This window comes from Takifugu flavidus, chromosome 6 (assembly GCF_003711565.1).
Source record: "Takifugu flavidus isolate HTHZ2018 chromosome 6, ASM371156v2, whole genome shotgun sequence".
Classification (NCBI taxonomy): domain Eukaryota; kingdom Metazoa; phylum Chordata; class Actinopteri; order Tetraodontiformes; family Tetraodontidae; genus Takifugu; species Takifugu flavidus.
In genome coordinates this window covers 7784338-7800919 of record NC_079525.1, presented here as the reverse complement: position 1 = coordinate 7800919, position 16582 = coordinate 7784338, and the positions used below count along the sequence as shown (strand labels likewise).

Here is a 16582-nt window from a genome sequence, read left to right as displayed (position 1 = left end):
ACAAGTTGCCTATCACCACCTCGGGTCAAAACCACTTTAATTAGTCAGGGGGTGTGGGGGGAGAGCCAGTTCCGCGGAACACGAACAAGCCTCGTGTTATCGTGCTGGAGCCGAGTTATTTTTGTTTTCAGCCATTTTCCTACTTTAATGTGAGGTTGGACAGGTGAGGTCGGTGCGACTGGAAGGACTAAAATCGGACTTGCATGCAGGGACATTTCAGCGGTATAAACAGTGGAACGTGGGGCAAATGAGTTTATGAATAATCACGGAAAACGATTCAGCAAGCTCGAGACATCTGGACGTCACATTTCTCACGAGGATTTCAAAATAAAGGCTGCTTCCATAATTCACCAAAAATACATTTTTTACTCTGCGTGCTAATTGAGGTACGTTTAAACAACCGTGCATAAATATATGTCTGAAGGGGGTTCGGTAAGCGTATGTTTAACCTATAAATTAGCGTTTAAAATCAATGGATTAAATTTAGGTTTAACGTGAACTGTTTCCGGTTTCATATTAAGTGTCCGTAATATCGGCAACTTGATTATTTTGAAGGCATGAAAACGGATGTGGTTTGACGTCAGTGGGCGGAGCTCCGCGACCCATCTTTAAGGACAGCCAAGAACACGGACTTCGAACCCGCTGACCCCAGTCGGAACCCGGGCCGCTGGACCAACCTGCTAGAGAGAGAGGCCTAGGCCCCTCAAGTCTACTCCTTCAGCGGCTTATTAGAACTTCACGACCGCTGTCCGATTTTCCTCTAAGCCGTTAACAGCCCATGATATAAAAGGTTTGTGTGAACTGATAGTAGTGCGTGAGGGCTTTTGTCCGTCTGCAACATTCGGATAGGATTTAGTTTGAAGTAATATAACAGTGTTAAAACAGAACTAAAAGTAAATTATATTTGATAATGATCTAATAAAATGCAGATACTATAAATACTTTTAGCATTTAAAACTCTTGTAATTGTATTCTATATTTTGGAGGAAACTGCTTTCTTTTTTCCACACAACTATTATTCATCCATTTAATAGCTTAAATCGAAGATTAGTATCGAAACAAAAAACATTCATCTTGAATGTGATTTTTCTGCAGTGGCTTAAATGATAACAACTGAATTCAGTACAATTAATTGGCTGAAGTGTTTATTTTGAATATGAAAGCCAAAAGTAAAATAAAGAAAAAAACATTCAAGTGTAACTTCTATTCTCCCACCCATCTGCTTAAATAAGAATAAGAAGATTCCATACTCCTCATTAACAGATATCAAGTGTTAACGTTCACCTTTCCCTGCAGTCAGAATACATACGTGCACATGAAAAAGAAATGGAAAAGCAAATATCAGTGCAGAGAAAAGGAGCAATATCCTCATAATAATGTTAGGACCCAACAACTCGCTCATCTCTGCAACTTTGGAAAATGGCGTCTCGGAAGCTCATTTGAATCCTGTTCCATCAAACCACCTCACTGATAGAAGCACAAAAACCTTTCCTGTTGAAGTTAATTTTCCCCTTACATTACAACTCGAATTGTTAATGTCTGTATATTTATTGGTGACTGTTTGTTTTTAGCTTTGAAAATTATCAGAGCTGTTTGATTTTCCACAATGTCTGTAAATGTGGCTAATTTTGCCTGAAGCAGTAACGAGCGTGTTTCTCTCTCAGTGTCATGCCCTTTCTGAGGAAATGAGAATAAACAAATTCTTACTGCACAATATTGAATAGGAAGTCAACTCTGATGTTTATGCTACTTCTTGGATGAAGAATGAAGCTGTGTTGGTGTGGTGAATCTTTGTGAAGTGCTCAGAGGTGCAGCTGTGTCATAAGTTGGTCCTTCAGGCAGCAGGACAGTCTAGAACAACAGAGCAGCATGGCTGAGTTTGACGCACATCCTTTAGTTTTAATTCAGCATGTGAAACACATAGAATAATTTACATCACATCAACAGGTCATAGACAGCACAGGAGCCCGTTTCTGAGAGTGAGTGGTGTTTTTGTAACCATGGCGACTCTTCTCACAGGATATGAATCCATCTCTACTTTGACACTGATGCCGACATCAAAGGAGCTGCACAGAGGAAGAGCAACCATCCAAGGTCACTTCTCCTCCGGCATTTCTGGGGGAGGAAAATCCTCCGGACACTCATTCTGGTGTGAAAAAAGGCATGAAAAACTGAGGCCAGTCAGGCTCCCAAACCTCAAACAGCAGAGTTGGAAATCAATGATGTTGCCTCAGAGTCCGTCTGAGATTTATGACTGCGGTGGGAAAACAGCAAAGTCCATCCTGACAACAGCAACTCTGGTGTGAGAAAATGCAGCTGTTCAGATGCACGCCACCACCACGACTATCAAAGAGGGATAGAGGAAGAGATACAACATAATTTGGTCTTTCTAAAAAGTAGCTGTATATTGATTTTGGTTATTTTTGGCTGAAGCAAAGTGGTTTTAGAGAAGGAGAGGAGGAGGGAGAAAGGGCATGGGAGAAAGGGAGGCGGGAGAAGTGTAGTTGTGGTAGTGGGGCATGGCTTAAACGCTTAAAGCTTCTGGGTGGAGGAAAATCCCAGCAGCACCTTGTCAATGTTTGTTACCAGATATTAACACCAAGGACTGTCCTCATTCATGTTTGTAACTGTTACCTTAGGGGCAAACACAGCATCTGACTGTCTGTCTGTTGTCAGGGAGATACAGAATGAAGAGAAACAACCAGCTGTTGACATCATCCCACATGTTCTGGTTTTGTTGTCACCTTCATCAGTGCTCAACTTTAATGTTTCATTCACATCTGGCTTCAAATGGGACAACAAAACTACTCAGGAGTTATCGCTTAGTCCTGTTTGTCTGGGTGGCTTATTCAGCCTTGAAAGGAATCGTACAGGCCTTAACTCAGAACGCCACCGCACAGATTGACCAGCAGATTATGGTGTAGAGAAGAACAAAAATCTTCTCCACTATTTCCTGATGAAACACCCAGACAGAAGCATCTGTCCCTGATGTGATCTCAGCATTTCATCCAGGAACTGAACAGTAAGAACAGGACTTGACTGAGGACCTGCTTTTGTCTCAGAGAAGAACATGAAGGCTGAGCAGCAGAATGAAGTTTGGACATATACGTCAACGTTTCACTCAGATCCCAGTCAACAGCACATCTGTGCACAGGCAGAGTCAGGATTCCATCAGAAAGGGGTCGAGTGGGTTACAAGATCACCATGGCAACAGGGACCTCTGCAGTGCCGAGCAGGAGGTGAGTGTGGGCTGTGGTGTGAAGTGCAAGGAATCGCTCTTTACGCTTACGTTTCTGGGAGATTCTCATGGCCTCGGTCCAAACACTCGCAGTACTGAACTCTTCTCTCTCTCACACACACACACACACACACACACACCTCTCTCTCTCACACATAGCATTACATCACAGATAATAACAGTTATATAACAAGGCCGTGTGGACGCAAGGGTTATTACAGTGTGCTTACATCAGCACTCACAGGCCAAATAAATAAACATCATCCCTGATGGCAGCAAAAAAAGATCAATAACCACAAAATAAAAGAGTATAGAAGGATTGCACAGTAGAGGGGTGGAAGATTAACATCTACTCTTAACAGATGACGTCACACTTTCACTGGAGCTCATTCATGTCACAACAACAGCACAAAACATCCGATTTAAAACGCAACAACACAGAATCCTGACAGATTCCAGATGCTGTGCGTGTGTGTGCGTGTGTGTGTGTGTGCGTGTGTGTGTGTGTGTGTGTGTGCGTGTGTGTGTGGGGGGGGGGGGGGGTTGGTGGTTGGAGTCCAGTGATTGGTGAGGAAGAAGTGATGGGATGCATGGATCCTAAAACAGAAAAGAATAAACATTTTTTAGTTAGTTCAATTTTGCTCAATTATTATTTCATTTATTCAGCTGCTGTTTTTGTACCCAGATTTATATTTCCTGTCATCCATCACAGATGGATGTCTCTTCAGACAAGTGGAGAGTTGGCGAGACAAGAGGGACTCAATTAAAGTTCACATCAACATTACCAGGCCAGAGAGTTCCAGTGGTTCTGGTTCCTAGCTGGATCTTAAAGTGTTTTATTCTCTTTCTACCATTATGAGCTGTCAACATGGAGCCTTTTATTCAGGAAAATGATGAAATTTAGATCATATCCTGGTTAAAGATGAACTTGTAACATGGAAAAATAATTCAGGAAAAGTTTGAGGAAGACAAAAGTAACATTCTCCAGGTCAACACTGACTGTTAGTCTCTTCTCCCTCAGGAAACATCTACAGTAAATCAGGAAATGAAGGTGATGAGGAAGAGGAGGGTGAGGAGGTGATGAGGAAGATGAAGGTAAGAAGGGTGAGGAGGGTAATGAAGGTGAGGAGGTCTCTTCTCCATCAGGAAACATCTAAAAAGCCATGAAAGATTTAGCAGATGATCTGTTGTGATCTGCCAGACACACTGAGGGTGTTGAAGGGTGAGGAGAATGAAGAAGGTAAGGGTGAGGAGGTGATGAGGGTGAGGAGGTAATGAGGGTGAGATTTCTTCTCCATCAGGAAACATCTAATAAGGCCATGAAAGATTTAGCAGATGATCTGTTGTGATCTGCCAGACACACTGAGGGTATTGAAGGGTGAGGAGAGTGAAGAAGGTAAGGGTGAGGAGTTGATGAGGGAGATGAAGGTGAGATGGGTGATGAAGGTGAGGTGGGTGATGAGGGAGATGAAGTTGATGAGAAAGATTAAGATGATGAGGGTGAGGAAGTGATGACGGTGGTGAGGTCATGAGGTTGAGGAGGTCTACCACAGGTTTTTCCTAATCTGTCCTCACCAGCTCACCTGCTTCACTCCCAGAAGTAGCGCAGATACCAGATGGTTTCGTTCTTCAGCTGAGGGCCAAAAAGAGGGTTGGTCTGGGCCAGGATGGCTATTAACCAACTGGGCAAAGACAGAGAGGAAGAGGAGGGTGATGCATCAACGCAGGAACGTTTCTAAGCAAATTATTAATAGAATATTAATCAGCGTTGCCTGATGCTAACCTGAAGGTCAACCCACAGAAAAATGTTGATTATCACAACCGATTAAACCAAAAATAAATAAAATGAGCGAAATAGGAATTCTTCTCCATCACCATCATCCATATTAAAATTCAGAGGAACTAACTCAGTGACTAGCTGGTAAACGGACTGTGGCGCCCCCAGTGAGAGAAACAATTACTTCTGGTCTAAATATATACAATTATTTAAATTAAAAGAGTTTGAATAAAATAAAGTTAAATAACAAATACTGCAGAATTCTTTACTAGATTTTGTGTGTATATATTACAAGCTTTTATATAACCTTTATTTATTTTATCATCTTTTACTTAAACATCTTTTTGAGGAAGAAATCTTCAATCAACTTTAGTCTGCTGCATTTAGCTGAAAAGAATAAGAAGACAGAGGGTGGAGACTACTTACAACAGGTAACAACAGACAGCTGTGAGGATGAGACTGGTGACGATCACCCTGGAAAAAGACCAGCTTCATTAAAACATCCGTTTAATAAAAGTAACAAAAACCTGTTAAAAGGAAAATGATCCTGCCATCATTAGAGTTCAGAGCTACAGCTGCCTCTCCTAATCTATCCATTCATCACCATTCATAACTCTATTATCCATCCATTTATCCCTCCATCCTGGGTGAAAGCAGGTTCTCTTCATATCCAAATCCATACACTTATGTCTATGGAAGAATTAATGAAACAATTTAGAGTCCAACATGAATAAAACAAATATGGATTCATTTGGTCCTTATTTTGGGTTTGTTTCAGGGGTTTCTTCTTTTAATCAGACCAGACATTTATTATATTCTTTAACGTTTTAATTTAAAAAAATAGTGATTTCAGTGCCACAGTAACACAATTAAACAGTTTAATACAATAAATATAGCAATGGAATTTTTTTTATGTGCTAAGAGAATTTAACTGTAAATAAAACAGCTTAAAGGCCGAGAAGACCTTTTAATGTTTCCGAGATCAGTGTGAACCTTTGATGACAGCCATGATGGGTGGGTGAATGAATGGGGGGGGGGGGGTGGATGGAAAGGTGGACGATGGATGAATGGAAGGACGGACAGATGGACGAGCGAACGAACGGATGAAAGGATGGACGGATGCCCGATGCCACGCAGGGCCTCCTCACCTCCACCTGTGCTCAAATCGAGTAAAGTCCAACATTATTTGGCCTAGATATAGTTTTGTATTTAAATTAAAAGGCAACTATTCGCCGTTACTTGCAGTTAATTCAGGCTAAAATACCTACCCCCGGTTGGGTCCTTTAGGCACCAAAAAAGGAGCCACGACCCCGACTAGCCCCCATAATGTGGTGAAGCAAATCATCGGCAGGGCGAGAGAGTGAGACACCATGGCTACAATCCGCAGAAACACGCAAAAGGAGTGAATAATATCGGTTTGTTCTTTTAAAAATAAAGCGCATCTATGGCTGCTGGGCTTAGCCGTCGCTTCAGCACAGTCCCCGCCCTGACCAGTGACTGCAGCATCTAATTGGACCACAGACAGCACAGACTCTCTTGTGATTGGTGGATTTGTCTTTCAATCAGTATTTAGCTCGGGGATTGGACGCATGGTCTAACTGGGCCGCAACCGCATGTGCGCGCCTGCGCGTCCGTGATGAGTGGAATATGTTTGGGCTTATTTGATCTTTTCTGCAGATATAATAGAGAAAGATCTGAAAAGATAACAACAATCATGATTTAGCGTTAACATTATTATCATTAAATGGCAGCAATGATATCCTTCTACTGGCGGAAACATGGTTGTGCCATGGATTCACCAGTATCTCCCATCGATGCCAATCTCTCATGGAGGTTGAAAACCGAGCCCTAACATCCTTCATAGGAACCGTCCCAAGTCACTGGTTCAGATATGTGGATGACACCTGGGTCAAGATACAAAGAAAAGAATTGGAGGCATTCTCAATCCACCTAAGCAATACAGAGGATTACGTCAAATTCACGAAGGAATATGTAAAAGAAGACAGTCTGGCATTTCTTGACTGTGCAGTTTAGATCGAGGAGGACTGAAACCTTAGCATTGAGGTCTACAGATCCCCCCCCCCCCCCCTTCTGCACACACACACACACACACACACACACACACACACACAGATTAGTACTTCCAATTTGACTCTCAACACCCACTGGAACACAATTTGGGTGTAACATAGGGCTAAAGAAGTACCCACCACAACCCAAGGGATGAAGACTGAACAGGATAATCTCAAAACACCACTCAAAACATGTGGTTACCCAGATTGAGCCTTCACAAAGACCTCCAGAAAGCAAACCCCAGCAAAGAAGATGAGAGAAACAAACACAACAGCATTTCTATCCCCTGTCTGGAGTTTCAGAAAAATTCAGGAGAATTCTGCTGAAACATGACCTTTCAGTGTGGTTCAAACCCTCCAACACACTCAGACAAAACCTAGTTCACCTGAAGGACAGGACACCAAGACCAAAGCAAAGCAATGATGGCTATATTTTCAAGCTCTGCCCTCAGTGAGTTTAGAACTAAAGAAGCTTTCTGGAGAGGAAGAAGCCTTCTGGAGAGGAGGCAAAACATATTCAAGAAAACCCTAACAAGTCTAGTCGGATCAGAGATCTTACTTGGATAGTAATGATAATAAACACAATATTAAGAGGTTACAGTGTTTATAGGTTCATGCTGGGTTGGTAAAGAGCTGAAGAGTCACAGCCTGAACAAGAGCGTGAGAACTAATCTAGGCTGGTGTCTCACTGAAGGACGTCACCACTGGAACCAGAGTCTTCTCTTTACAGTCAACCTAAAACACACAGTTAATCCTGAATTACCGGTATGTTGCGGCTCTTCGACCTGCTGAGCCTAAAATCCTCTTCCTCAGGAGGAGGAAGTGACTGGAGCCGCTGAGATATGGAGGAAGAGGAGGTCAATTTCTGGAGACAGATTCAACCCTGATGACAGAAGAAGAGAGGAAGCTGCTGTTGGATCTCTTCAACAGTCTCACCTCACTTACATGTTGAGGGTTGTTTAAACTGGTGACCAGAAGACACATCTGACCTCTGACCTTCATCCAGTTGCTCCCCCTGCTTCCTGTGATCAGACCTCAAATTAACAATTCAGTAGTTGTCCTTAACTGCTGATACAGATTTAATGCTAAATGAGCACAAAGCAGCGACCTCTGTTGGCCTCAGTTAATGGAAACTGTCCCCCAGTTGCTGGTGTGTGGAGCAGAATCAGCTACCCTTACTGAACCAGAGGTCCATCAAGAGGGCGGTGGATGTCCTCTGATGGGATTAAAGGTCAAAAGCTGACTTTCAAACACAATCATCATCATCATCATCATCATCATCATCATCATCATCATCATGTTAAACACATCTGAGGTCAGTATCTCCTCCTTCATCTGTGATAAAAACAGATGAAATAATCCATAGCCAATCCAGGCTGTTAAAGTTATTCTAAACTGTCATGTAGGATCTTCTCAGTTGAAGCTACAAACCTGAAGATGTTTTTTACAGTCAGACCAACTGCAAAGATGACAAAAGACTACAGTCCTGATTTGACCGCACCACTTCTGCTGCTCCAACTGTTGTAGATGAGTGGGGGACAGAGGTCAGATGACAAAACAGTGAAGAACAAATGTGAGGGACAGATGGAGGAAGGTTTCTTCTCAGAGATCTTGCTCAGCACACTGGAAATACTCCCAAAGACCAGTTCTGTCTAAAATACATGGTGAGATTTTTATACATTTATAATCATGTTGGCACACAAAGCATGAAGAAACAGCTGCATCAGCTCATGTCAAAAAGGAAGAGCAACTCAGATGAGAGTTTATGTTCCTCATTATTTATTTTAGTTCCTGATCAGTATGAGAGGAAGCTCGTGAGCACTGATGCACCAGTTGCTGCCAAGATGTGTTAGTAGATGTGAAGAAAAGCCCAGAATTCAGCACTGATGAAGACCAGGACAGAAGATGATGATCTTCCTCCTCAAACTAAAGAAGCTGATCTTCTCCAACAAACTGATTTGTTTGTAATTTCATGACCCAGTTGTCCCTTGATGGCAGGTTTATCTGAAGCCATTTCTGTTTCTGAAGATGTGGTCCTGACCAGCAGCCATTGTTTCATGACCTGAGTTTTCATTTCTCCCCACAACAAGAAACCTGTTGAGTTCTGCACAGCTGAATCTTGGATTCCAGCAGCAGCATTGAGGGTCCTTCTCATCCTTCTCTCTCTTGGAGATACATTTGCACCAACACTGACACAAAGCTGCTCCTCTCACCTCTTTATTCTCTAGATCCAATCATGAGGGCAGAAATTGGCCCTCAGACCAGAAAATGAACTTTTCCATCTGTTGGCCTGTCTGCACTCCTGTCTCACCCATCTCCTCTTCCCATTGTCCAGTAGAGACCATTGACCCACCCAGGAGGGTGCCCCTAGTGACGATCCATCATACCAATACAAACTAAACATAAACTAACCAATAACAATTTTAAGTTTTGATAAATGCTGTAAAGAATGCTCAGGAAAAAGAATAATCAGTAATCTAAAGAAATAATCAATCTGGCAACTGATGCCACAAATTGTGCTTGGTCTTGCTGCCCTTTGGTGCCTCTTCGTTCAGTCCATTCCACTTGTTCTATTGAGAATGTCCACATTGATAAAAATCCAGACCACATTTCCCCTGCAGTCCCCTGTGTGTGTTATTGTACTTGCTACATACTGAGGAGTAAATTCCATCCTACTAGCAAAGTGATGGCATTTTATCTGGTCCTCACAACTTCAAAGGACTGCTTGAGGGGGAAGACCTGGTTTTAAGGTTGAGGCACACAGAAGGAGATGCTCCGGGCAAGATCAAGTCAGAGAGATTAAAGGGATCCAGTGATGGTTCCAGAGGTGGAGGAAGATCCCGTTAGGTGGAGGGTCACCTGCTGAATCCTCCACTTTTTTCTTTGAGAACAAAATTGATGATGAGCTTTTCTGCTTTGAGTTGGTGAAAAAAAAATACAAAGTTTTTGTGCAATTTTAGGAGTGATTTTGTCAGGTTCCCAGTTTCTGGGAACTCTTTTGCAGGTTTTCTCCTGCGGGGGGCGTGGTGGAGCCATGCCTCAGCCGCAGGTGGTGCCGGGGACTGGTGCACCTGCAGACTATCGGTAATCAAGCCACCTATTTATGGACTGTTCTCACGGTTGGCCAGCGTTGGCGTGTTTTTGTCTGTTTCGGAAAACCCCGGCTACACCCAATTGGACTATTGTAAGACCTTTTCCTTCGTGGATTGAAGGTCCAGTCCAGGGTGTACCCTGCCTCCGCCCATTGTGCTGGGATAGGCTCCAGTCCCCCCGCGACCCTCAGTGAAGGAACAAGCGGTAGAAAGTGAGTGAGAGTGAGTGAGAATTACCAGTGGAGATTCAAGAGTTGCTCAAAGATGATCCAGAGAAAGAGGTCACTGACTTTTGACCTCAACTGCCAAAACTTGCCACCATAAAAAATGCTAACAGACATAGAAAATGTTCTAAACTCCAAAACTTTTTGATTAAAGATTTAGCTATTTTGATTTTTCTCTTCAGTCTCACACTGCAGATACACCACAACAGGAAGAACTTTCAGTTCAGATTAAATAACATGCAAATTTTTTATTCTGGGGATTTCAGCATGGGGATGTTCAAGACATTTACTATTAATAATGAAAAGAGGAAGTGGGTGTGTGCATTTATGCAGTTCTATAATTGTTCAAGACTACTTCTTTATTTCTGCAAATTGAGGCTGATTTTGGACCAAATATGAGTTTAGCAGCAGCAGAAAATGGATTTGTTATCCTTCTCCTCGTTCTGTCAGGTACTGTAGAACATCAACATTATTACTTCGGTCGAAAAGCTGATTTAATGAGCTGATTCAATGACATTCTGAGTGTTAGCTTGTCCATAAACAGCAGTTCATGTGTGTTATTGTGTCCATAAACAGGCGTTCATATGTGTTATTGTGTCCATAAACAGGTGTTCATGTTTGTTAGTGTGTCCATTAACAGGTATACATGGAGATTAGTGTGTCCATAGACAGGTGTTCATGTTTGTTAGTGTGTCCATTAACAGGTATACATGGAGATTAGTGTGTCCATAGACAGGTGTTCATATATGTTTGTGTGTCGATAAACAGGCGTACATAGTGTTAGTGTGTCCATAAACAGGCCTGCATGTGGATAGTGTGTCTATAAACAGACGTACATGTGTGTTAGTGTATCCATAAACAGGCGATCATGTGGTTAGTGTGTCCATAAACAGGCATACATGTGTGTCAGTGTATCCATGAACAGGCATTGATGTGTATTAGTGTGTCCATAAACAGGCATACATGTGTGTTAGTGTGTCCATAACAGGCGTACATGTGTGTTAATGTATCCATAAACAGGCATTGATGTGTATTAGTGTGTCCATAAACAGGCATACATGTGTGTTAGTGTATCCATAAATAGGCATTCATGTATGTTAGTGTATCCATGAACAGGCGTTCACGAGCGTTTATCACACCTTCGCAACATTGTTTTACTTTCTTATTTGTGAGTTTGTGGATCTACTTCATCGTGTCCCCCAGTTTTAATGCTTTATAGGATTTGACTCTCTGGTGTGTCATATGACCTCTCCTATAAAAACAAATCATCCACAAAGACTGAGGTTCCCCACGGTTCTGTACATGGACCACTCAGATCCACTTGACGTGCGTGGCTGTTGTGAGCTTCAGTCAGGGGCAGAAACAGAAAGTAAAACCTTTTCATACTTGATCTGGTGTTCGATGGTGATTTCTTTACTTTTACAGGAACTAGAAGTCAGAACATCTGGATGGTTTTTTATCCTTCATCTAACATCTGTGCCTCAGAAGGTTCCACAGTGGAAATAAGCTGCAACTACAGTTACCCACATCTGCAACGTGGTCTGTCAGTGGTGGACAGACTGTGGTTCATTAGTGAGGAGGACAATGTGCCCGTGGATCTGAGGACGCTCTCGCAGTTCGCAGGTCGTGTGGAATATTTCTGCCACAGCAACAAATGTTCTCTGATTATCAGGAAGCTGCGGGAGAGCGACTCCAATGTCTACAAGTTCAGATTCATAACAAATATGGAAACTGGCAAATACACTGGTGAGCCCGGTGTCAGCCTGAGAGTCACAGGTAAGACTGGTGTCACCAGCACACACAAGAATTTGCTCTCAGAGAGAAGATGACTGGGTCAGGAGATGGTTAGAAAACTAACCTGGAGACCACCCAAAGACAGGCAGAGACACCAGACTAGTCTACTCATCACTACAGATGCAGCATCAGGCTCTGGGCCAGAACAAGACAAAAGTACACTGTCCATGCTCCATGTGTAAAAGCAGCAAAAGGAGAAAACATCCAGGGGGGTTGGGGGTGCCAATGAAGCCATGTTGCCTGTGTGAACACCTGGTTTGTTTGATGTCTGCAGGTCTTAAGGTAAAGGAATACAATACAAAAAAATACATCTGTGAGAGCCAGTGTAATCTGGCGGGCCCGATTTCCTACATCTGGTACAAGAATGAAGAAAAAGTTGAGCGATCACCAACAAAATACTATTCAGGAAATGTTCGTTATTCAGACTTCATTTCCTGTGCTGTTAAAGGACACGAGGATTTTCCTTCACCACTGAAGTGTGAGTTTACACCCTCAGGATCGTGTTTTCAGTCTGTTTAGAACATTTCATAAACCCGTCATGTGACCCAGAGCTGGTTATGGGGCTCTGGCCTGGATGCTTACCCATGTTCAGGAAGGTTAAAGATTTTCTGCCACAGTTGCATAAATGGAACATATGTCCACCTAAAACACATTTTGCTGCCCCCCATGTTATGTTTATGCTGTGTTCTGTATGTTTGAGTTACATTAGTTTACTTTATTTCAATATCCATATTTGTGTTTAGGTGTCAATGATTGGTACTGCGCGACATATACTAAAAGGAGCATCTGTACCTTCAAGGGTTCCTCAGTGGATATTTCATGCCACTACGATGAGAGAACCTCATCTAGTTTCTGGTACAGATTTGAGGTTCCTCAACACCATCGAGACCTCACTGCAGACCCCCAGTATGGACGTCGTGTTGAGGTATTTAGTCCCATTGGAAGCTCCACTCTGAGAATCAAAGACCTGAAAAAGAATGACTCAGCTAATTATCGCTTCAAAATCACAAGCTATAATTGGAAGAACCTCCCTGGAACAACCCTGACGGTCACAGGTACTAAGGAACCTCGACCGTTGTTTTTATAGGCGACTATAAGATTATTTTTTAAAGGTGTTTTCAGTAGCCATTAAACTAATCTGCTGGTTCTGTTTCCATCTTCACAGACCCTGATTTAAATGTTCAGGTGTTCCTGTCTCCTTTTGGTCTGAAGCTAATTTGTCACAGCAGTTGTCTCCAAGACCGTTTCCCTTTAATCTGGTATGAGAATGACAGAATAATTCCAGAGGAAAAGTCTGCGTCTTACAGAGGTCACGTCTGGCCTATGAACAGTTATTCCTGTGGGTACCAGACCCATCGTTCTCAACCAGTTTGTGAGTTTATCACCTACATCAAGGCTGCAGCATCTCCTGTTTATTGATTAAATACACAGCCGGCAAATCAAATTTAACCATCAACCATCTAGTCAATTTGCTAGCTGACTGCTGAAATATTGTCAAATCATCTGTAGGAATATTCACAACCTCAGGTCTTGAACTTCCTTGATGTTCTTCAGATGCTCCCACAGTTCCCTTGGTGACCATGAGTCCTCCAGGTGGTGCCGTGCAGAACAGCTCTGTAAATCTGACCTGTCACTCTGATGCTAACCCTGAAGCAAAGTATGCTTGGTTCAGGGCAAACCAGATGCTGGTCAGTGAAGAGTCGCAGCTCTTCATCAAATCTCTACAGGCCTCTGACTGTGGAGAGTATTACTGCACAGCTGAGAACCAGTTCGGATCAAAGACGTCAGGATATGTCTCTGTTGAACTGCTGTGTGAGTAATAACAATTAACCTTCTGCAGTTCCAGGACCTCCTCTCAGGCTGAAGTCTGCTGTCTTCTCCAGATGCTCCAAAGTCATGCTCAGTGTCAGTGAGTCCCTCTGCTGTGGTAGCGGAGAACACTACAGTCACTCTGAGCTGTAGCTCTGATGCTAACCCAGCAGCTAATTACAGCTGGTACAAGGAGAACCAAACACTCACTCACCAGCAGGAGGGAGTTTATCGTTTCACCTCTATCAGGTCTGAGGATGGAGGGATCTACCACTGCAGGTCTGAGAATCAATACGGAGAGATCAACTCCACAGCTCTCTTCCTGGATATCCAGTGTGAGTAGGAACCACCAGACACTCTCAGAGCTCACTGCTGACCACTGTCTCTCACATTATACGTTAATATAAACGCAGCAGTGAGCAGTACGGTGTCCTGGTCTATTTTTACTGCTGTATTCTCCCCAGATGCACCGAGACATCCCTCAGTGTCAGTGAGTTCCCCTGGTGAGGTTGAGGAGGACACTACAGTCACCCTGAGATGTAGCTCTGATGCTAACCCAGCAGCTAATTACAGCTGGTACAAGGAGGGTGAAAACTCACCAAAATCCTCAGAGCAGAACTTCACCATCACTCATGTCAGAGCTGAAGACAGTGGACATTATTCCTGTCGAGTCTGGAACACCAGAGGACACCTGACATCCAGCTTACATCTGGTTGTTGCATCAGGTCAGGAATTTTCAGGGTTTCTTCTCATTTAATTATTGGAGAGAATAACAGTAAATGTATTCAGGCAGCAAATGTAGGATTTGGATTAGACTAGATTTGGATTTGAATCACTTCTTTTCTGACTGTCCAGATGTGACCAAGCTGATCGTGGTTGGAATTGTCTCTGTGGCCATGGTGTTCTCACTGTTCCTCACTCTCTTGTGGATCAGGTGAGTGGACGACTTGCTTTCCCAGACGTGATTCACCTTGTTTGGTTTCTTTTGGAAATCTCTAAAGATGCTAATGGTGACCTCATAGGAGTTCTTCCCTTATTTAAAGTGGAGCGGGCTGTTTGAGTTGCTATGGAAACATTACATTACATTTGTTGTTTTAATGTCTAGAATGAAGAAAATGTGCGTCAAAAAACCGACCAAATGTCGAAAACCACTGCAGACTAGAGTGCAGGTGAGACCACGAGTACTGGTTAAAAGATTCCTCTGTAGTTTCTATGTAGCTTCATGATGATGCTGTGTATTTTGTCTTAATAGCACAGAAGCACAAGCTGTCTGGTGGGAAGGGGGGGGGGGGGGGTTGTGGGGGGGGGGGGGGAAGGGGTTAGAATCTTGAGCCAACTTTAGTTGCTCTTCGGTTTGTCCTGACAGATCAAGTCCAGGCCAACTGCGGCAACCCTGGAATTGGATCAGGACCAGGATCAGGATCAGGCGCTGCACTATGCCAGCATCCACCTGCATCTTGACCAGAATGATGTGCTGTACTCAAACATCAGACCAGTCCATGGGTACAGACAGACGGATGAAGACGAGGACAGCACTGAGTACACTTGTGTGATGGATCAAAGTTAAACGGTCACTCAGACAATCAGTTATCACACGTCCAAACAGAAAGGAAGCAGGTTAAGAATAAGTCTTTCTCTCTTTCTACTTGGGCAGAAGTCAAGATGACCGAGACGATTTTTGTGTGTCGTCCAGCACAGTCAGCAAAGACTTCATGGACATTTGATGATTGATTTTGTTTTGTGTGGAGTTTCAAACATTCAAAAGAACAGCAAAGGTTTTTTTTTCATGTCACAATTTCTTGCTTTATTCTTAATCCTCTATATTTTCTTCGTTTTTTCTGTTTCTGGCTCCATGGAAACCAACAGCATGCTATTGAAAAATCATAGTTCTGTAGCACAGATGTCCTCTGTGAAACCATTTATTCACTCAGTAATGCAATAAGTCTAACCCCTCTCCTTTTAAAGCCTTTTCTTTATTACAAAAATTCTTGTGCAGTTACCTTCGATAAGTTTACGTGTACAGTTTAATTCGGTCTTGGACGAAATTGGACTCTGGTGCCTGGACTGAATTCGCTCCTTATCACAGGTTACAGGTAACAGAAAATCGAATAACTGACGGGAAGATAAGGTAATGTTTTCTTTGAGGTGCGAGCAAAGATTCCTTCTGATGTGGTAAAATCAACCCAATTGCATTGGGATCTCTGGAACGTTAACTTGTCTACCTCGACATCAGTGTTCAGCGGTGATCACCATGAATTGATCACCTGTGACGCCACCGATTGCTCTGGTTTGTATCTCTGTGAAACCTCGTGAGCTCGTTTCTAGAGGTGTTTCCTCTTGTTCCATCTCCAGCCTGAGCTTCACTTTGTAATACCTTCAGAGTAATTCAATCGTGACTGACCAGCTGCTCAGAACTGAGTAGGGGTGGGCATGGCCTCTGCTGGATCAGACCTTCCCCTTGTCTACACCTGAATGATCACTTTGGATTTAGCAATTCAGAGAACAACAGACAGGAACAGTCACTTCTTGCAGAGCTCTTGAGTGATTTATTTATGAAGCTGAGACACTGACTCCTC

At 43.0% G+C, this 16582-nt stretch overlaps 2 protein-coding genes and 2 long non-coding RNA genes across 6 annotated transcripts; 3 read left to right on the top strand and 1 right to left on the bottom strand.

Annotated features, from left to right (window-relative positions):
• The first annotated feature begins 79 nt into the window (after window positions 1-79).
• Window positions 80-1721, top strand: LOC130527556 (uncharacterized). The gene is made up of 2 exons (XR_008951058.1): window positions 80-386; window positions 556-1721. It is a non-coding gene; the product is annotated as an uncharacterized LOC130527556 (long non-coding RNA).
• A 153-nt stretch (window positions 1722-1874) lies between these two features.
• On the bottom strand, window positions 1875-6522 carry atpv0e2 (ATPase H+ transporting V0 subunit e2). 2 transcript variants are annotated; one of them, XM_057036189.1, is made up of 4 exons: window positions 6284-6522; window positions 5442-5489; window positions 4814-4920; window positions 1875-3835 (listed from the first exon to the last, which is right to left on the bottom strand). In XM_057036189.1, the coding sequence occupies exons 1-3, from the start codon at window positions 6385-6387 to the stop codon at window positions 4827-4829; spliced, it is 246 nt and encodes an 81-aa protein (XP_056892169.1). In that variant the 5' UTR covers window positions 6388-6522; the 3' UTR covers window positions 1875-3835; window positions 4814-4826. The 2 variants fall into 2 exon arrangements, with proteins under 2 accessions (XP_056892169.1, XP_056892168.1); XM_057036188.1 differs by having other exon boundaries at window positions 4822-4920; window positions 6284-6520.
• On the top strand, window positions 3855-5093 carry LOC130527569 (uncharacterized). The gene is made up of 2 exons (XR_008951071.1): window positions 3855-4509; window positions 4640-5093. It is a non-coding gene; the product is annotated as an uncharacterized LOC130527569 (long non-coding RNA).
• Window positions 6523-10711: 4189 nt separating the features above from the next.
• LOC130527423 (B-cell receptor CD22-like) lies at window positions 10712-16015 on the top strand. 2 transcript variants are annotated; one of them, XM_057035931.1, is made up of 12 exons: window positions 10712-10853; window positions 11829-12179; window positions 12472-12675; window positions 12941-13252; window positions 13363-13569; window positions 13752-14009; window positions 14081-14341; window positions 14471-14731; window positions 14862-14940; window positions 15112-15175; window positions 15373-15576; window positions 15661-16015. In XM_057035931.1, the coding sequence occupies exons 1-11, from the start codon at window positions 10799-10801 to the stop codon at window positions 15571-15573; spliced, it is 2253 nt and encodes a 750-aa protein (XP_056891911.1). In that variant the 5' UTR covers window positions 10712-10798; the 3' UTR covers window positions 15574-15576; window positions 15661-16015. The 2 variants fall into 2 exon arrangements, with proteins under 2 accessions (XP_056891911.1, XP_056891910.1); XM_057035930.1 differs by having other exon boundaries at window positions 15373-16015.
• Window positions 16016-16582: the final 567 nt, after the last annotated feature.

What these genes read in the sequence shown, in the direction of transcription:
- atpv0e2 (XM_057036189.1), bottom strand. Translation starts at nt 6,387, where the DNA reads ATGGTGTCTCACTCTCTCGCCCTGCCGATGATTTGCTTCACCACATTA. An exon ending in CCTAAAGGACCCAACCGGGG is followed by an intron (nt 5,490 to 6,283) that starts GTAGGTATTTTA and finishes GTCTTTTTCCAG; the next exon opens with GGTGATCGTCACCAGTCTCA. An exon ending in GCTGTCTGTTGTTACCTGTT is followed by an intron (nt 4,921 to 5,441) that starts GTAAGTAGTCTC and finishes GTCTTTGCCCAG; the next exon opens with TTGGTTAATAGCCATCCTGG.
- LOC130527423 (XM_057035931.1), top strand. Translation starts at nt 10,799, where the DNA reads ATGAGTTTAGCAGCAGCAGAAAATGGATTTGTTATCCTTCTCCTCGTT. An exon ending in AACAACCCTGACGGTCACAG is followed by an intron (nt 13,253 to 13,362) that starts GTACTAAGGAAC and finishes CCATCTTCACAG; the next exon opens with ACCCTGATTTAAATGTTCAG. An exon ending in TGTCTCTGTTGAACTGCTGT is followed by an intron (nt 14,010 to 14,080) that starts GTGAGTAATAAC and finishes TGTCTTCTCCAG; the next exon opens with ATGCTCCAAAGTCATGCTCA.